The sequence below is a fragment of the Podarcis cretensis genome, assembly GCF_951804945.1.
Source record: "Podarcis cretensis genome assembly, chromosome: 2".
NCBI classification, from domain to species: Eukaryota; Metazoa; Chordata; class Lepidosauria; order Squamata; family Lacertidae; genus Podarcis; species Podarcis cretensis.
In genome coordinates this window covers 35080449-35099454 of record NC_137171.1, presented here as the reverse complement: position 1 = coordinate 35099454, position 19006 = coordinate 35080449, and the positions used below count along the sequence as shown (strand labels likewise).

At 43.3% G+C, this 19006-nt stretch overlaps 1 protein-coding gene across 4 annotated transcripts in view; it reads right to left on the bottom strand.

Annotated features, from left to right (window-relative positions):
- The window catches only part of LLGL2 (LLGL scribble cell polarity complex component 2), a 68909-nt gene extending 50928 nt beyond the window's left edge, over window positions 1–17981 (bottom strand). For 2 of the 4 annotated variants that reach the window (XM_079965935.1, XM_079965936.1), the window contains exons 1-2: window positions 17839–17981; window positions 2435–2538 (exon numbers count right to left, since the gene is read on the bottom strand). In XM_079965935.1, coding sequence (XP_079822061.1) covers window positions 2435–2538; window positions 17839–17971 — 237 coding nt within the window. In that variant the 5' untranslated portion in view covers window positions 17972–17981. Of the gene's footprint in view, window positions 1–2434; window positions 2539–17627; window positions 17671–17838 lie in introns of those variants that run through there. The other 2 variants (XM_079965934.1, XM_079965937.1) reach the window with 2 other exon arrangements.
- Window positions 17982–19006: the final 1025 nt, after the last annotated feature.

Here is a 19006-nt window from a genome sequence, read left to right as displayed (position 1 = left end):
GGGGGGGGGGATGAGACAAGAAAAAGGTTTCTAAGCAATGTGCATGTGCGCGCACACAAATCTTGCCAATTAAAAATGGAAAGAGCGGTTTCTCATCATGAAGAAGGTTTGATAAACTCATTGAGAAAGTGGCATTCTACTGAGTCATTACTGAATTACTCCACACAGTGAGCTGAACATATCCCTAAGATTGTAGTTAATGGGCTTTTCTACCACCTTCACTAAGACGCTGAAAATTTGAATATTAGATTTAATATGCTTTAAATTACCGGGTTCTGGAACTTTTCCCAGTAAAATGTCAATTAATCTGACAGTTTTACACTACCTACAAGGGTCCTTCACAAGCAAACACTCCATCTAGGCAGCACACCACCCAGAAAAACACTTTCCCATATGGAACACAAATAGTTAATTAAGAACAGGTAAGTTAGTACCTGCTCTGGAGATATGGGACTGAGTAAATGGTTAACTATGCAAGGCACTCCAGCACTGCAAAGTATTTAATCTTACCTTGAAAAACACTGGGAAGTCTATCACAGGCGAATGACACCAATGTTATAAATTGTTCCCTCTTCCCATTTCATGCAGATTTTTAAAGGGGATATGTTCAAGTTGTACATGAATTGCAAGCATCTGGCTTTTTTTTTTTTTTTTTTAAAAAGCAAGCTGTCTGTTTTTCCTGCCACCAAATCTTATTGCTTTGGCGAATATACGCAACATACACCAGAGAAATTGAGAATAGATTAACAGGACAACTGATGAAAATGTAATGTTTGCGGATTTCAGTTTAAGCAGTAGAGCAGGGGTCAGCAAACTTTTTCAGCAGGGTGCCAGTCCACTGTCCCTCAGACCTTGTGGGGGGCCAGACTATATTTTTTTTTGGGGGGGGTGATGAACCAATTCCTATGCCCCACAAATAACCCAGAGATGCATCTTTAATAAAAGCACACATTCTACTCATGTAAAAACACCAGGCAGGGCCCACAAATAACCCAGAGATGCATTTTAAATAAGAGCGTTTTAAATACTCATGTCAAAACACAGTGATTCCCGGACTGTCCGCGGGCTGGATTTAGAAGGCAATTGGGTTGGATCCAGCCCCCAGGCCTTAGTTTGCCTACTCATGCAGTAGAGCAATATGAAAAAAGGGCCTAAACCGGACACACTTCCTACACCCCTAATTCACACTTTAGCAGATCAAAGTGTGAACAGCACTCCTAGGATAATGGCAAATGGGGTTCAGACGTCAACAATGAAGCTTTCAATGTCTGATTCTGGCACTTGGTTACTGTCCAGAATTTCCAAGGTGGGCTATTCATGGGTGTTATTTAGATTATAGTTTCAACGCATGAAAAAACACACACACTCCAACACAGAAGTGTCTTAAGTTACCGTTCCCAAAATGGAAAAAAAAAAAGCTTCAGCCTCTTAAAAGCTAGGAGTGCTTTGGTGTGGCATCCAACTGAGCAATCAAGTCATCTTAGCTGCCCCCAGCATTTACAAAATACAAGCAGCAATCATGTCCAGCTACGGTTCCCACTGCTAAAGATGGCAATCAAGCCCTACATACCCTTCCTCCTGTTTTTCCCCCCCAGCACCATCCTTTTATCCACATGACACTCCTTTTCATGAATGCCAAGGTGTGGAAATTACTACTTGCGCACTTGCAAAACACACACACACACACCAATAAACCACCCGTAAAAGAGTTTGCAGGATATGGTACACACCACACAAATTCTATAATTTTTTTACTACATCTGAGCCGATAGTTACACCACTTTGCGATGGAAGATTAGAAGCAGCAAAATGTTAGCTGAAGGTCAAGCTTCTGTACATCCTAAGAGAGATCCGTTTACTGTTACCGTGGTTTAGCAATTAAAGCGCTGGCTCATAACACACCTGCTGCCAAAGGAAGAAAATCGGCAGCACACAGAGACTGATTTTAAGCTTTTAAAAGAAGCATATTCTAACACTCCTCCCAACCACATCCAAGCATACGGAAGTGCATGTAAGCCCGAGAATTGTACACAGCCCCATACGTGTTTATTTAATGGCAGTGCTATAACCAAACCAAAAAGCTCCCATTTAACTCCTCAAAGGAGAAAATACTGCTAAACAAGAGATAAAGGCCCGCTCTGCCTTAATAAATAAATAAATAAAAGCCACAGGATCTGAACGTCCATCTGGAACTCAGGAAATAATTTGTTAGCTTAAGGCACATACATACATAAAAAGGACATAGTTGGCAAGCCCCGCACCAGTTTACCAAATATTTGTTTAGTCGTATGCTCTGTGCTAACCTGAAGGCCGAGGAAGGATTGTCCCACACAACGCCAAGTGATCCCACACCTTCAAGCCTGCCTAGGCAGGCTGCTCTTTAAAAGCGTTCATACTAGTTTCCACTTAGGCTGCATTCAGGGCCAAAACTTACCTTGTTAAACTGGAAAAGGTCACGCTTGAGCCTCTCTCTTATTGGGTCATGTCCAGGTCTCAAAAATCTTCTCATTTTCCTCTTTAACTGCTTGGCCCCTAAACCTAAGGAAGAACAAGAAGATTTGATAAGGATCACATGCAACCTACCTAGAACATTCCACATGAGGAAAACTGAAATAACTTGCATATTTCAGGTCAATTTTCTCTGACTAGAAGTGGAAAAGAGAGCGCACCAGAAGTTGGGCAACAGCTGAGAGATAACACAGCAGATAAGCATTTTAAAAGATCAATTCTAGAGACTCTCCCAGCTTCCCAGATTGGTTGGCAACCCTGACTGGGATCTGTTTTCACACCAGTCTCATATTAAATGAACAAGGGGAAGAGAGGAAGAGGGAGTTCAACTATTCTCATGAGACTAAAGAGAATTAAGTTTTTTCTGTGTCAAACGAAACAGCAGTGTCACATGCCCAAGACTACAACATTATGTTGTTTAGCGTTATTTCTTCCAAAGCTGCACCATCCTGGTACATAGAAATTGCTAAGCATAAGAACAACCTGCCAGATCAAGCCATCTAGTCCAGCACCCTGTTGTCACAGTGGCCAACCAGGGTATATAAGCCAGGATTAGGATCCACACTCAACCCGTAAGCAGCAAGTGAAAAGGGTAGGAAAGGAGTGAGGAACCGAAACCTAGTGCTTGGGACTCTCTCTCTTTTTTTTTAATAAATATTTATTAAGATTTTTTAAATACAAAAATGCAAAAAATAATAAACAATATAACATGTATCGTAACATATTTTCAAAGCTTCTTTGGACTCCCTCACGCCTCCCGCTCCCACTTGCATCATTGTAAAAGTTTTTCCAGCAATTTATCAACTTGTTTACATTCTTAAATCTCATTCATTTAATTTAATCTAATAATTCTCCAAAAAATTTATATTTTCCTTAATCTCATTTATCATCCAGATTACATCTAGTTTAATGTTGCTCAATTGTTTATGATCTGGCATCCTTCTTAACATTCAACCAAATTACAGTGTTTTTGTAAATAAATCCTAAATTTCTTCCAGTCTTCTTCAACCCTCTCCTCTCCCAGGTCTCGAATTCTGCCGGTCATCTCAGCCAATTCCATATAGTCTATCAGTTGCATCTGCCATTCCTCCAGTGTGGGTAGATCTTGAGTTTTCCAATGCTTAGCGATGAGTATCCTTGCTGCCGTTGTTGCATACAGGAAAAAAATTCTGCCCTTCTTTATCACCCTCTGGCCGACAATACCCAGGAGGAAGGCCTCTGGTTTCTTAGGGAAAGTATACTTAAATACCTTCTTCAACTCATTATATATCATTTCCCAGAAGGCCTTCACTCTAGGGCACGTCCACCAGAGGTGAAAGAATGTTCCTTCATTTCCTTTACATTTCCAGCATTTGTTATCAGACAAATGGTATATTTTGGCAAGTTTAACTGGGGTCATGTACCATCTATATATCATTTTCATTACATTTTCCTTCAAAGCATTACATGCAGTGAAGTTCAACCCAGTGGTGCTTGGGACTCTCTCTTGGCCACAGCCAAACCACAGCCCTTACTGAGTCTGCTTCATGACCTCCTTAAGTGGTTGTATGTGACTGGAATATGAACCAGGGTTAGAGAGATGTGTGTGCATGCAGAAGCCTCTTGCACCTGCATGGGTGGAATGTAACCTACTACAGTGGTACCTCGGGTTACATACGCTTCAGGTTACATACGCTTCAGGTTACAGACTCCGCTAACCCAGAAATAGTACCTCGGGTTAAGAACTTTGCTTCAGGATGAGAACAGAAATTGTGCTCTGTCGGCGCAGCAACAGCAGGAGGCCCCATTGGTGCTTCCGGTTAAGAACAGTTTCAGGTTAAGAACGGACCTCCAGAATGAATAAAGTACTTAACCCGAGGTACCACTGTATATTAAAGTAACATCCACCTGCATTGCTCCACCTACTTTTGCCTCTGGCCCCACCCACCACTGGTTGCCCAGGAGGGAGTGAGACCCCTCAGGATGAAAAAGATTCCCCTTCCCTGAGGGACAAAAAACATCACCCAGCTTTATCTACATCAGTGGTGTCCAAATTTCTTTCAAAGAGGGTCTGATCTGATGAAGTGAAGGGCTGTGAGGGCCGACCAAAGTTGCCGATCTTTTTAAGATTGAAGATGTTCAGCTTTTTTATGAAGTTGTGGAACGTTTTTTAGGATTGAAGTTGTGGAGGTTTTTGGGAATTTTAACCCAGGAAATAAACTGCCACAGGTGCCGGATTAAACCGACCAGTGGGCCCCCGAAACGGACTTTGGACATGCCTGATCTACCCCAACCGTTTTGTTAAATATATAAAGAATAACGTTCTTGAGAACTGCATACTTTGGGACTTCCAACATCGTTCCCAGAAGAGTTCTGGAGAACTTGAAAGCTTGCTCACTATCTTGTCAAATTGTGAAGGTCTTAATCAAAATACTAATAAAATCAATAGCCTATTGTAAGTTCTTATTTTTTTCTCCCTAGTGGACCAACACAACTACCTAGAATTTTTGTAATGTTGAGTATGCAACCTGTGCTCAGAGACTTACTTTTGTCTAGTGGTATCTGGCTAGAATATCTGCATTTTCACAGAATATTTTGGGTGATTAGAGAAAGGTGTAGGTGAGGCCAGGGGCTGTGGCACATAAGGCACCACCAGTAAGAGACTATGCTCTGCTCAAGAGACACCAATTCTCTCTTTTGATCTCTTCAAAGGGGTTGTATTAATCCCTGACACTATGAAAGCCTAGAGGTTTTAGCTGAAATTCTAATTCAAAACAGGCACTTAGGTTCCAGTGAAATAATCTGTTGCTGCATGGAGGATTGAAGCCTTTATTAAAAATAAAGCAAATGGAAAGCAAGGCTTTCATTAAAGGAGCCGCTCTGCCAAATTCTGGGGAACACACAATCATACATGCAGTTGTACACATTACATGGATGCTTTCTACAGCGGTTGCACATGGGAGTCTTCCCGGTGTTTACAGCGCTGAGAAAAATGTTCAGCGGTCCTTGGTTGATGCATCAAGATCTGGTGTGGAGACAGGTTAATTGTTAATCTGTTTCTACAAAAAACCACAAACGCTTAAACCAGCAACTGCCATGGAAGATGCAACAGCCTTAAGGTATTTTGCACCTCTGCAGATACCGCTGCTCAATGCCTCTCCAAAAGCTAATAAAAGATGGTAAATACAGGAATAACCCAAAGCAACTGAGCTAACAATAGCATTTGGAGCAGGAAATGCAAATCCAAGAGTTCAACTACCTTCACTCACAAAACAAGGTGTGAAAAACATTAAGCCTTGGAAGAAAGCAGTTTAAGAAGGGCAAGGCCTGGGAACTTGGAGAAATCCAAGATGAATAGACATGTTTTAGGGAAAGGTGTTATGTTGGAGGGAAGGAAAAGGAAGATCCAGTAGAGCAGAAGGATATCTGCAGTTTCACTTAGAAAATTTTGCATACAAATGATGGCTGGTATACCACCCATCTTGCCATGTATATTTTGGGCAGCAGCTGTATCCAATTATTCTTGAGCTGTTTTTGGACCACCTTTGTATCTCACAATAGCAAATGATAACAACTTTAAGGCTCTAAGCCACAGCAATAAGCCCATGTGGCCCCCAACAGAAAAAAGGTTCCCCACCGCTGCTGTGGACAATCATTGCAGGGAACATGTTTTCTATGTGCAACACATATTGGATAAGTTTTCCCCAGTTCTATCAAGCCACATATGTGTTCTTTAGGCTGAAGTGAGAATATGAAAAAGACACTGCTGAATTGGGCCAGTGGCCCATCTAGTCCAGCAGCCTGTTTTTAGAGTGGCCAACAACCTGATACCTTATGGGAACCAGACAAGGAGGACCTGAGGCACAACAGTACTCTCCCCCATTCTGCGGTGTCAGCAAGTGGTATTCAGAAGCATACAGTTTCCAAAAGTAGGAGGAGAACATAGCCATTATTACTAATAACCATTGGATATGAACTTAGGAGGGTTTGGGTTTTTTAATGCGGAACATACAAAGCTGCTTTCTAATAAGAGTTAGATTATCAGTCCCTCTCACCCAGTCTCACCTACCCTGACTGAGAAGAGATCTCAGTCTGGACAGCCATGTCATTAACTGGGACCTGAACCTAGGACCCTCATTAAAAGGTAAAGGTAAAGGGACCCCTGACCATTAGGTCCAGTCATGACCGACTCTGGGGTTGCGGCGCTCATCTCGCTTTATTGGCCGAGGGAGCCGGTGTACAGCTTCCGGGTCATGTGGCCAGAAGGACTAAGCCGCTTCTGGCGAACCAGAGCAGCGCACGGAAACTCCATTTACCTTCCTGCCATTGCAGTACCTATTTATCTATTTGCAGTTTGACGTGCTTTCGAACTGCTAGGTTGGCAGGAGCAGGGACCGAGCAACGGGAGCTCACCCCGTCGCAGGGATTCGAACCGCCGACCTTCTGATCGTTAAGTCCTAGGCTCTGTGGTTTAACCCACAGCGCCACCCACGTCCCACAAGGACCCTCATTATTATTACTTTATTATTTATTGAATTTATATCACCCTTCATCTGAAGATCTCAGGACTGTTCACAATACAAAAATACAGGACAAAAGCACAAACACCACCCCACACACATAAAAGCAATAACGTAAGAAATTAAGGTGGTCTGCCAAGGAGCAAATCAACTGGAACAGTAGTCAGTGGCAGACCACAGGTAAGAATTTCAGCTTTACCCCTGCAGATGCATCTAACAGTTGTTCAACTTTAGACTGTAAGACCCTTTTGAATTTTGAGTGGAAAGGTAGACCATAAAGGCTTAAAGCAAGAACAAGTTAAGTTGCCTCTCAGTATGCTGCTTTGGTACCAGGTAATTTAGCCAAACAGGGCAATGTGAAAATACAAGAATTCTCATAAATCAGCACAGTATTCTACCAAGCATGAAAAGTTCAGTTTTAGAAATGAGTCCCATATATTTGCAAACGTAACCAAATTACTTATAGTATAACTTAGAAGCAGCAAGCAAACAATTTACTGTTGTTTTCTACTGAGGGGCACAATAAAGGTCGCTACCCTGGGGAGGCCACTCATCACACACACTCTAATATGAAATTCTTGGACTACAGCAAAGGTCTTAACAGCTGGGGATGTTTCTATTACTTTATGCTTATATAAACAAGTGGGCTCATTCACTCTGGCATTCCAACCAGTAATGAGGTTGCCCCCCCTGCATGTCATAAATCAAACTATTCCCTTATGAGTTTTGCCACCACACAAGAGTGAAGGATAGATAGCCAAATTAAGGGACAGAAGTTGCAAGGCGAACATATTTTACACCCAACTAGAATGATCTGTAGCAGAAGGGATGCAACTCAGTAGCACGGAGTCCAACGTTTAATTCCTGGCATCTCCAGGTATGGTTGGGAAAGATTTGTGCCTGAAACCGTGGAGAGCTGCTGCAAATCAGTAGTCAATACTGAGTTAGATAGACCAATGGTCTGATTTGGTACACAGGCAGCTTCCCATGTAGAAAACTACCAATTCCAGCTAATTCGGTATTTGCCACACAGCTGCACTTCTTACCTTCTAGACCAGCCTTTCTGAACCTTGGGTCCCCTGACGTTGTTGAACTACAACTCCCTTCATTCCTTGCTAGCAAGACCAGTAGTCAGGGATTATGGGAGTTGTAGTTCAAAAACATCTGGGGACCCAAGGTTGAGAAAGGCTGCTCTGGACTGTACAAAAAAGAAGAACAAATCAGTAAAACTGCATACAACTGTATCTATTCCCCCTTCTTGTAATAAATTCTTCAATGTCTCCATATACAAGCAGTGATGTTAGGGTGTTGTGCAGCCAATGTGTGCTGGTTTAGTGCATAGAGACTGAGTAAGCTTTCTTCTCCTAAAGTATTATCACCCAATACTCCATACTTATCTATGGAAAGAACAGTACATTCACACATTTTACTGTGACAGAAGAATTTAGGACAGGGAGGAAGAACTTATGGCTCTCCAAATGTTGTTGGACGACACCTCTCACCGCCAGCCATGGAGCTGCTGGAAGTTGAGTCCACCAGTATCTGCAGGTCCATAGGTTTCCCATCCCTAATTTAGAAGGCTTCTTTTGTAGAAGCTTGTGACTGATATGCTAGTGGGTAGGCATTAAAGCAGGACCGTTCAGCAGATGGGAGTGAAAATGATCACCTATCTAGCAAGCTATAACGGTTACTCTGTTAGACTAGGACTTGGGAAACCCAAGTTAGATCCCACCTCAGCCATGAAGATCTCATCTTGGGCAAGTAACTATTTCATCATAACCTTTCCCATGTATAACCAACCAACAATCCAAATGTTCAGACACTGGGATGCCGCCCATAAGCAATCCATTTGATAATTTCCAAGGCTGCTTTCAAAATGGCAGCTCTTCCAACAACCAGCAAAAGACGAATGAAATGTCTCATTGAAGAGGAAGCACTTCCTAGCATGGAGACTAAGCATGACAACAACTTTGTTTCTGAGACTGCCTTGCACATACCCTGATAAGTCTGGCAGCAACCAATTGCTACAGAATGCAGTATCAGGCATGACTATTCAATATGTCCCTCAACAATAGGCCAATGCTGCTTGAAAAACCAACCACCTGGAAGCCACTTGGCAGAAATGTATGGTATAATTTTCATGAGTTCTTTTCACTTTCCACTTCCTCCAAGCTGGGAGTTGTGCGTACTTTCCACTTCAGGAAAGTAACCCTCAGGCCTTGAGCAAATTATTTCACAGACTTCATAACCCATTTTGTGGCTTCTTAACCTCTGAGTATTGAGATACCAACAGGAGCAAAAACTGCAACTATCTGGTGCATTAGTTTGACAGGGCAAGGAGCGCTTGGTAAAGACAATTAGCAAAAACAGGTGTGAAGGAAAGAGTGCCCAGTTGTCTGCCATGGAAACTTTTGCAAGAAGGAAAACAACAGAGAGAGGAAAAGAGGGAAGGAAGTAGTAAATAAAGTAAGATGCTCATAAATGTGGTTTATGTGGTCAAATTACACTTAACTTCCATTGTCACAAACAGACAGTAGAGAAATGTGCTTCTTTCAACATAATGCTAAAATGAATGAACGACTAGATTTCTTGTTCCAGACTTGGGAAATGATTTACCCGCCAATGCACCCACTACAGAACTGAAAGTTCATGCAGAAGACTGCACCCAACTTCCTTTTGACTCAAAACGATTTTTACAAACATTGACGATACAATACACACAATATCCACAAAATCAACTTCTATTTCTTCACCACCTGTGGGTGGAATAGGGCTGTGATGGCCTGAGGAAGAAAGCAACGTATAGATATTGGAAAAGTCTTCAGTGATGGAGAAACCCCAACATACTGGATCCCAACCAATTTCTTTGCTTCCTCAATTCCACAGAGCACAATTCAGGGCACACGCAGTTTGAACAATAAAGCTTATAGAACAGCCTTGGGCCTTAGAGACAAATTTCTCCACTGGTCACAACCATCCTCAGCATTAGGGCTGGACGATGTTAGGTTTTCAACACGGATGTATCACCAGCCAAACATCGCGGTTTCGCGATCCACTGTGATGTTGAAACAAGTTGCATTGGCCCCAGCTGGCGGGGTGCAGTGTAAAACTGCCTCTGCTCTCATTGCAGAAGCTGAGGCATATTCACTCTAGCGCCTCATGGGCCAATGCTGCTGGAAAAGACATCAGCCTCACCTGCAGAGCACATTCTGAACCCAGATCACCATTACCAAGAAGGCCCTCTCACCTTTTACCATCTGCCTCATCTCCTAAGGTGGGGAAACACAGAAGGGGGTCTCAGACAATTTGCAAATGCACTACTTGGCAGATTCACAGAAGACCTTTAAAACTCTGGCTGAAACATCAAGAGTGTTGTAGCACCTTGAAGATAAAACAGTTACTGTGCATAAGCTTTGGTGAGTCCAAGGTAATTTTTAATGCACCATGCTAACACAATTGGCCTTCGGGAGTTTACTCTAGGTTGACATTTTAACCAGTTGTGCAGCGCCAATTAGCAGTTTGTACATTGCAACTTTGGTTATGCTTTTCACAGCCCTGCTCCAAGCAAATGCAGAACATACAAAGGGTCCTGATACATAAGACCAAAAGATTGACTTGGTGCATCATTCTGTTCTTGTAGCGGTCAACCAGATGCCCCTGGGAACCTCACAAGCAGGATATGGGTGTAAGAGCACTATCCTGGCTCATGGATAGCTCAGCTGGTTAGAGCATGGTGCTGATAACACCACGGTCATAGGTTCAATTCCCATATGGGACATATACATATTCCTGCATTGCCAGGGGCTGGACTGAATGATCCTCAGGGTACCTTCCAACTCGACAATTCCACGATTCCATGATCCCCAGCAACTGGTACTCAGAGGAGAAGTGCTTCTGATGTAAAAGGCACCACACAGCCATCATGACAAATAGTCATTGGTAACCTGGTCTTCCATGAATTCATCTGTTGGCTCTTTTTAAAGCCATCACAGTTGGTGGCCACCATTATATAATGTGGGAGTGGCCACCATCATTTAATATGCTGTTACCTGAATCTTCCAATATTTAGCATAAATAGATGACCCTGGGTTCTAGTGCTATGAGAGATGGAGGGGGGTGTGTGTGTGAAAACTCCCTCTCTACCCACTTTCTTCAAAGGATGCATAATTTTACCTGTGAAAATCTTTTGTGGCAGTGGCATAAGCATCCAAAGTACTGCAAAGCTGCCAAATACTTACTTGACACTGCTGAAGTGGCCAATAGGTTTAGAGAAATGTATAATTTCACACTGCTGACTCAAATGGATGAAAGAGGAGTACCCCATCACAGAACAAGTATGTTCAAGTGGTTTCCCCCCCTCTGAGGCCTCTTAGAAGGATATAAAGATGTGAGTGTTTTCAAGGCTGTTTTGATTAAAGGGACGTAGAACATTAGGGATGATGATTAAGCTCAGCCAACTTCAACAATTTAAGTACATTACTTCTAAAGGTTTAATTTGGAAAATAATCCTATGATTGAACAGCCCTGGCCCTCTTCTTACTGGCTATTGTCAGCCACGTGATAAGTTATAAAGACAGTCAACAGCAGTGGTTCAGTGTGTAAGAAAAAAAAGAGACAGAAAGACAGACATCATGGCATGCTTTTCTTCCTTCCTTCCTTCCTTCCTTCCTTCCTTCCTTTCTTTCCTCTCCCCCCCCCCCTCTTTCTTAAAGTAACTTTCGATAAATGCTGTCTCCAAAAATCTCAACAACAGGAAACGTATAGGAAGACTAGCAACCCATCAGATTGCAAAGATGCTCTTTTCATTTTGGCCCACAGTCTTATCTGTAAGATTCAGGTGTATTTGCTAGGGTGTTTTTTTACCATGGCAGTACTGAAATGAAGGAAATGAAGCCAAGGTGCCAGGTATGTTCTCAGGGCCAAATTACATGTTACATAGTTGTGGGTTCCTTTAAAAACAACAACAAACAACAACAACAGAGGTTCCCATCAGAAATTGAAGAGCAGCAGGAAAAGGAGCAGATTAACCCTTTCCACCATTTCTGCATGCCCAACAAACTCCTTTCCCACGCAGCCCTGCTCTCAATCAGAGGATTAGGCGGAAAGGGAAAAGATAGAGCAGAATATGCCTGGTTTGGGGCACAGATACATAAGAAATTTCATTATGGCACCCAGAATATGAAGCACTCAGTCAGCCATGTTTGTCGAGTAGCCCAGCTGCTGGTAGCAGAGATACAGGCTTGACAAGTGATCAAGAGAGAGACTTATGCCCCTCCCTGCAGCTATGGTATTCAGTAAGCAATGCAGGCTTACAACAGACCTATTCAACAAGACCAGAAAATGTGTTAATCAGTTCTCATCATAGCAGTCAACTTTCAGATTTAAAAATAAGGGATCAGCTGCCTCACCTGTCCCGGGGACAGTCTACGGGATATCTATCAATCCGGGATAGCAGCAGGAAGCAGCAGGAAACGGTGATGGAATAAGGGAATTTCCCACAAAAAAGGGAAGGTTGACAGCTATGGTTCTCATAACAACAGCAAATGTTGTTATCCTATCACTTTCATTAAAAGAGGTCTCTGATTGATACAATATGCAAGACTCTTCAGTTAGGAAGTGGTTTATCCTGTCTTAAATGGAAGGGTAATCTGCATGTTTAAGACTTTTGTTCTGTGCCATCCCCAACCCACCAGACTTACTTCTGGCCATTAAGGAAGACCTGTGAATATTATTTAAAAGGTCATCACTGAACTTCCCTGCAGTGACAGAACTAAAATACTCCATATTTTGTAGCCTCTTAACAAACCTCTGATCCTGAGGTATTGCAGTTCACAAGTTTCCTGCCTCTAAACTAAAGACCCCAAAATCAAATCTGACAAGAACAGAGATATGTGCAGCTGGCAAAAAGTCAAACAGAAATTAATGCAGACTGACAAGGTGACAAGTTAAGCCAATTATTCCAAGTAGAATTTAAACAGAATGTTTGAATAAAATGTTGCAGTGGCAAGTCTTCAGGAACTCAGAGCAGCTTTTGAAAAGTGGGTTTATCCACACATACTTGAGAACTCTCCAAAATTTGTTTCCACTTTAGTTAATTTTGAGAAAACCAGGCAAAATCACATTTAAAATTATAATCATATGCCTACACATAATCAGGAAGGAACACTGAAAAGCATCAAACCCAGCACTATTTTTCTAGAAAAAGAGCTGCCGAAACTCACCATGAACGCCTCCCTTGTTCTCTTATAATGGCGCCCACCTGAGAGGTGTCAGAACTGAGTTCCAGCTAGTTCCAGCTGGAAAAAAGCCCTGATCATATCCAAGAACATTTGGTGTATGTTCTACAGCACAGAGAGGGTTTCCATTCACTGCTATGAGGAATAAGGCTTGCAATTCTAAACATGGAATGTCCAGAAGGCAAGTTCCAAACTTGGTGGGGTTTTCCTCTTGAGTAAGCCTTTTTAGGACTGAGTTAGAAGATGCACAATCAACACAGGGTTTAATTCCTTTTTACAGGTGACCATTGAATTTTAAATCTGTATTGTGAGACCTGAAGAGATCAGATGTAATATCTGGGAAAATGACACACGACTAAACGGAAATTTTATAGGAGGACTAATCACAAAGCAGAAATATTTCAGATTAACTGAAGTTATCAACATTTCAACAAGGCCTCAGTCAGACAGAGCATTCACCTTACTGCAAATGTGACAGACTAAACAGCCAAGAAGATAGCCAGGTCATAGGACAGGATCCAGAACAGGCATAGGCAAACTCAGCCTCCAGATGTTTTAGGACTACAGCTCCCATCATCCCTGACCACTGGTCCTGTTAGCTAAGGATAATGGGAGTTGTTGTTCGAAAACATCTGGAGAACTGAGTTTGCCTAAGCCTGATCCAGAATAAGACTTGTATCCAATGCTGCATGAACAGCATTCCACTCCCACAATGGAGCTTCCCCTTTCTTCTCCCTGCATGCTTCCAAAAACTGATCCAGAGGGACCCTTGACACTCTGAAGCAGATTTTGTGGGTGTGGGAGAGGCCTGCAGGCGACAGCAGAGGAAAGGGACATTCCATTGCACAAGAAGAAGTCTGTTGTGCAAGCGAACAGTAGCATTTGGAGTTCACACAAGCCACCTTATTTACAACCCTCAGAGCAAGATGACCAGATGATGTTGTACTTCAGCTCCCATCAGTCTCGACCAGCATGGTCATAATGATAAGAGTTGTATTCCATCAACATCTAGAGGGCTACAGATTTCCCATCTCTGCAGCAAAGCATACCACTGAAGCACATCTGCATTCCATACAGAAGCAAGATTAGCCCAAAATCTAAAACTCCACTCCAAATACCAATGGCATTTATGATGTCTGTAAGGAAAAAAACAACAGCAATAAAAACTTTGTGTTGCTTACTAAATTTATTACTATACATGCACCACCAAGTCATTTTATTGCCAGAAGCTAACTTCTCAATTCATAGTTGAGCTATACAAGACACCAGTAAAAATCACACTGTGGATAATTCCACAACACCACATTTAAACCGTGGAAGTTATACCACATTTAAGTTACTGCAGAGAATATACGTAAAAAAGGCAACAGTTAATTAATCCTTTGAGTGATGTAACAGACAGGTCAGTATTTTCCATTTTCCACTTTATTTGATGCTGTACATGGCAAGGACATTCCATGATAGTTGATTCATATTAGAGACAGAAAATACCACATATCACACAAAAATGTTCCCATAATCCTGCAAAAGGAGGTAGGGCTATCTTTCCTTTTAATCACCCAACTTACTCCGAAAAAGATTGTCCGTTTGGGACAAACTTGTTAACCATAAGCTTCAGAATGACAATTTTAAAATATAATGTATGCTCCAGTGAGGCAGCTTCAGTGTTAATTCCTATGAGAAGTATTTGCATAGCAAAGAGTCAGAGATATTTTTAAGTGTGATAGTACATGGAGTCTTCTGTGACCGAAAGCTGCTCACCCGCCTCTGTTGAAGCAATGGCAACTAGTTTCCATTGCTGTTATACCACATATTAATGCCTGTAAGTCAGGGATGCAGCTTTCCAGATGTTTCTCAACCTACCATCAGCCCCAGTCAGCATGGTCAATGGTCAGGATGACGGAAGTTACAAGTGAAGTTCCCCAACTCTGCTGAAAGACTGTAAAAAGTGGCTCTCTGTTTACATTTGGTTGTATACCAATACTAGTTGTCGTTCATCCTACAGGTTTGTCAAGTTCAATAATTGCTGATTTTCCCTTCTGGAAGTATACCCTACTACACAGACCCTAAACATGTTTACTCAGAAAGCAATCCCATTATTGTAATTGCGTACGCTCAAGGGAACCAGGGATGTTCTGGGAACACCTGATGCCGCAGCAAAGCAGGAACAGACCTCAACAATAAACCACAGAGAAGATCACATAGGAGCAGAATAAACATTATTAAAATTGTGCACACCTTGGACTACAAGTTCTCATTTAAGATGAAACCCACATATTAAATGTAATATTAGGCAGCAGCTGCTTGACCGGCTGCAGCTTGAGCACACCTGTGGCAAAATATATTTTAACAGAAGCATCAACAATACATAGTACACCCTTGCTTCCTACACAGACCTTGAAAATGTAAACAGCTTTAACAGCTCAAACTTGCTGCTGCTCATGAAACATTATGCTGTATAGGTGACTCTAGACTCTGAATATTAACACAAATTTCAACCATGAACAGCAGACAGGTAACTTCAAGGAACCACCCCCATGTTCCAGTTTCAACAATACAATAGGCATGAACACCTACAGGGTCACCTGACCCACCTCCAAGAAAAAGATGACATGTTTCACTTCAGCACAGCAAGAGGTGCAGAGCAGGGGTAGAAAGCCATTTGTCCGCAATAATACACCATTGTCTGAGCTTGGAATGAAAACCTGCTGAAAGACCATTAATAAGGCAACCTCAAAGAGATTTATTTAACAATGAAATTATTTCAAAGGGCTCCAATTTCCACTGAAACAACTCAGATTTAATGAGACCCGGTAAGTTTTCCCAGCCTCCAAAGCAGTTACTATTTCAGGTTGAACAACTAGCAAGCCTTCATTGTTTGAAGAGACCAGCTTGTCTTAGAAGTTACACATGGAGTCCAAATTAAACTGGGAGGGGGAATAGGGCAGGAGGGGAATTTCTCAGCTATAGAAGCCTAAACTGATCTGTTACTTATGTGCCTGGCCTTTGGAGAACACAACCAGGCTATTCTCAGTTGTGATACTTGACAAATACCTTTACTAGTTAGGGTGTGGTGTCCACTCATATTGCTAAAGACTGCATGGAGATTTCAGTTTGCCTCAAGCTTATCTGTAGGGGCATTCATTACCTCAGATGTCAGCAGTGTTTGGGGAACAAAGGGAAAATTTGGCCCAGTTCATGTGGTAATTGTGGTACCACAAACAGTTATCTAATACAATGAAGGGCAGGTTTCCATCAATGCGGGCTGATATCATCATGCTTGCCCAAGGCTAACGCCAAATGCCCCAAAGCACACATACCACATTGCTCTGTAAGAGAGGATCTGCCATCTTGGATTTCCTCAATGAAATCCCAGAGCCAACCTTTGGCCTATGCCAGGGATAGAGAGCATGTGGTCCATCAAACCCTGTTGGACTACAACTCACATCCTCCCTAACCACTGATTATGCTTGGGGCTGATATAAGTCAGAGTCCAACACATCAGAGGGACACATTTTCCCACTGATTACTGACCCTATATAGGCTAATGGAGTGGTTCAGACAACTAATAGGCACCAAGATGCCAATTACTGGCCTATACCTCCTAGAGCTTATTATACTAAATTTCAGTCAACAGCGACATATTGACCTTCAAAGAAAAGGAAATGACGAGCAAGATTCGTCTTGACCTGCTACCAAAGAAATAAAAAGCCACCTGAAATCAACAATAGTCAGAGGGGAACTCAAGCCCCCTCACAGAGGTTTGCCAGCCTGCCATACTGTAGTCCCAGAGCACCTGTGCAAACAGCACAGCCTGCCAAAAAAGTATCAAGTACTTGAACAAAAGCAAACCTTTCTGAGATACCTCCAGCCAACAACCGACATAGCAAGGCAATGCTGACCAGGGGCATCGGAAGAACAACAGGAGTCCTAACTTATTGCTTGCTTCACCGGCGAAAATTAAAAACGAAAAACAAAAACCAGTTACCTGCCTCCCCAGGGCCAGATCTCAATGCTGGCAACCCCCCCCCCCAAAAAAAAACAACAATCCACAACTAACTCGGCCAAGGTAAAGTCCAAACTTCATCTACTACCCACAAAGACCCTCCTCCCCACACTTCTGGCAGACACCAGAAAAAGACCCCACATAATTCTCAAGGCATAGCGCACCCAAGTGATGCCCCCCTACACGCTTTCTCAGCCCATCGAGAGCACCCTTCCACCAACCCACTGCAACACCCCCACTCCGACCAGCTTTCACGCCCCCTAACCATCATACCAATGAATCCCTCCGACGCCCGCCCTGCAAGGCACTCCCCGACCAGCCTTGCCCTTTCTTTCCAGGATCCATGACAAAGCTCAGAGCAGTCTCCTATTTGCTCACCTTCCAGCATGGAGTCCAAGCCTCAACTCCACCCAACGCCTGTCCAAAGGAGCTTCTCCCTCTCCCCCCCCCCGGAAAGCACCCCCCCCTTTACCTGGCGTCCCCGCCCCGCTTTCTTTGCAGCCTCAGCCCCGTCCCGTCCCCCCGCCCTGGCCCCCCGCTCACCGGGGGGGGGGAGGGCCGCGTGCAGAGAAGCCAGGCTGAGCCTTACCGTGCAATGTCCCCCGACGCGCCCCAGCTCCTCCTTGCGCCGGCGCCGCCGCCACCTCTCCTTCCTGGATACCTCCAGCAGGGGGGGGGGCGTGCCCGCCGGATATGCAAATCATAAAGGGGGCGTGGTACATCCCTTTCTACCCCCCCCCCAACTCTGCCGCTCGTGAATAATTCATCGCGCTCACCGCTACCCGCCTAGCCAATCGGGAATCAGCAAACCTCTGCCTGCATTCTTCTCACTTTGCATCCGGCCAATAGCAATTGGCGCGCGAGAGAGGGGGGGGGATCGAGATCAAAGTAGGCTAATTCCAGTATGACTATCTTGGCTTCTTAAGACGCCGTGGTCACGCCCCATATCCGCCGAGTTCTGGGCGCACCTACCTTGCTTTTTTCCGGTGGAGGAGAGACGGTGTGCAAGCAGGGGTACAAAGGGCATGAGCAAAGATAGGATTCTGGGTGCTGCTTTCCTGGTGCTAGATCGTAATTAAGGCTGCTCCCTTGATTCAGAACAAGTAGGAGCTCCTGCGAAGAACAAAAACTCGAACGTGGCGCTTTTCCAGATTGCATTTCCTCCAATCTTGACTGCGTTTTCTTGCGTGTTGCTCTGGAGCAGGTGAGGGAGAGTCAAGAGCGGATGGATTCGTATTCCAATCAGGAAAGAGATACCGGTCGCAAAAAAAGTAAAACAGCCGCTCAGTGCACACAGTAATTAGAACAGGATCGTACTACTGTTGTTGGACGTGATACCAGGGTAACTTGGATTTCGAATTAAAATTCTCAGCCAAGTCGTTGCATCTTCCTTTAGGGAGATCCCTTCCCAAGCTGTATAATAAAGATTACCACCGTTAATTAGAGGTCTTGTTCATACTAATATTCATGACAGTTCTAACTCTTGATCATGGCCAAATGTCTTTTGTTTCTTCTTATCTCTCTTTTCCACACACGATACTTGTGATAATTTCTAAAGGTGTTGCCCTGTTAACTCTGTTGCAGCAAGAACAGCAATTTGTGTCACAATTTACACCACAATATATCTCCGAGTAGTCTTTAAGCTGCCACAAGGCTGTTTATAATATTTGTGATAGTAGTTGAGTTTATACTGCTTGCTGTGGTGGTGAGAGCAGCAGGCAGGGTCTGATCAAGCGATAAAAACAAGCCACATCTTC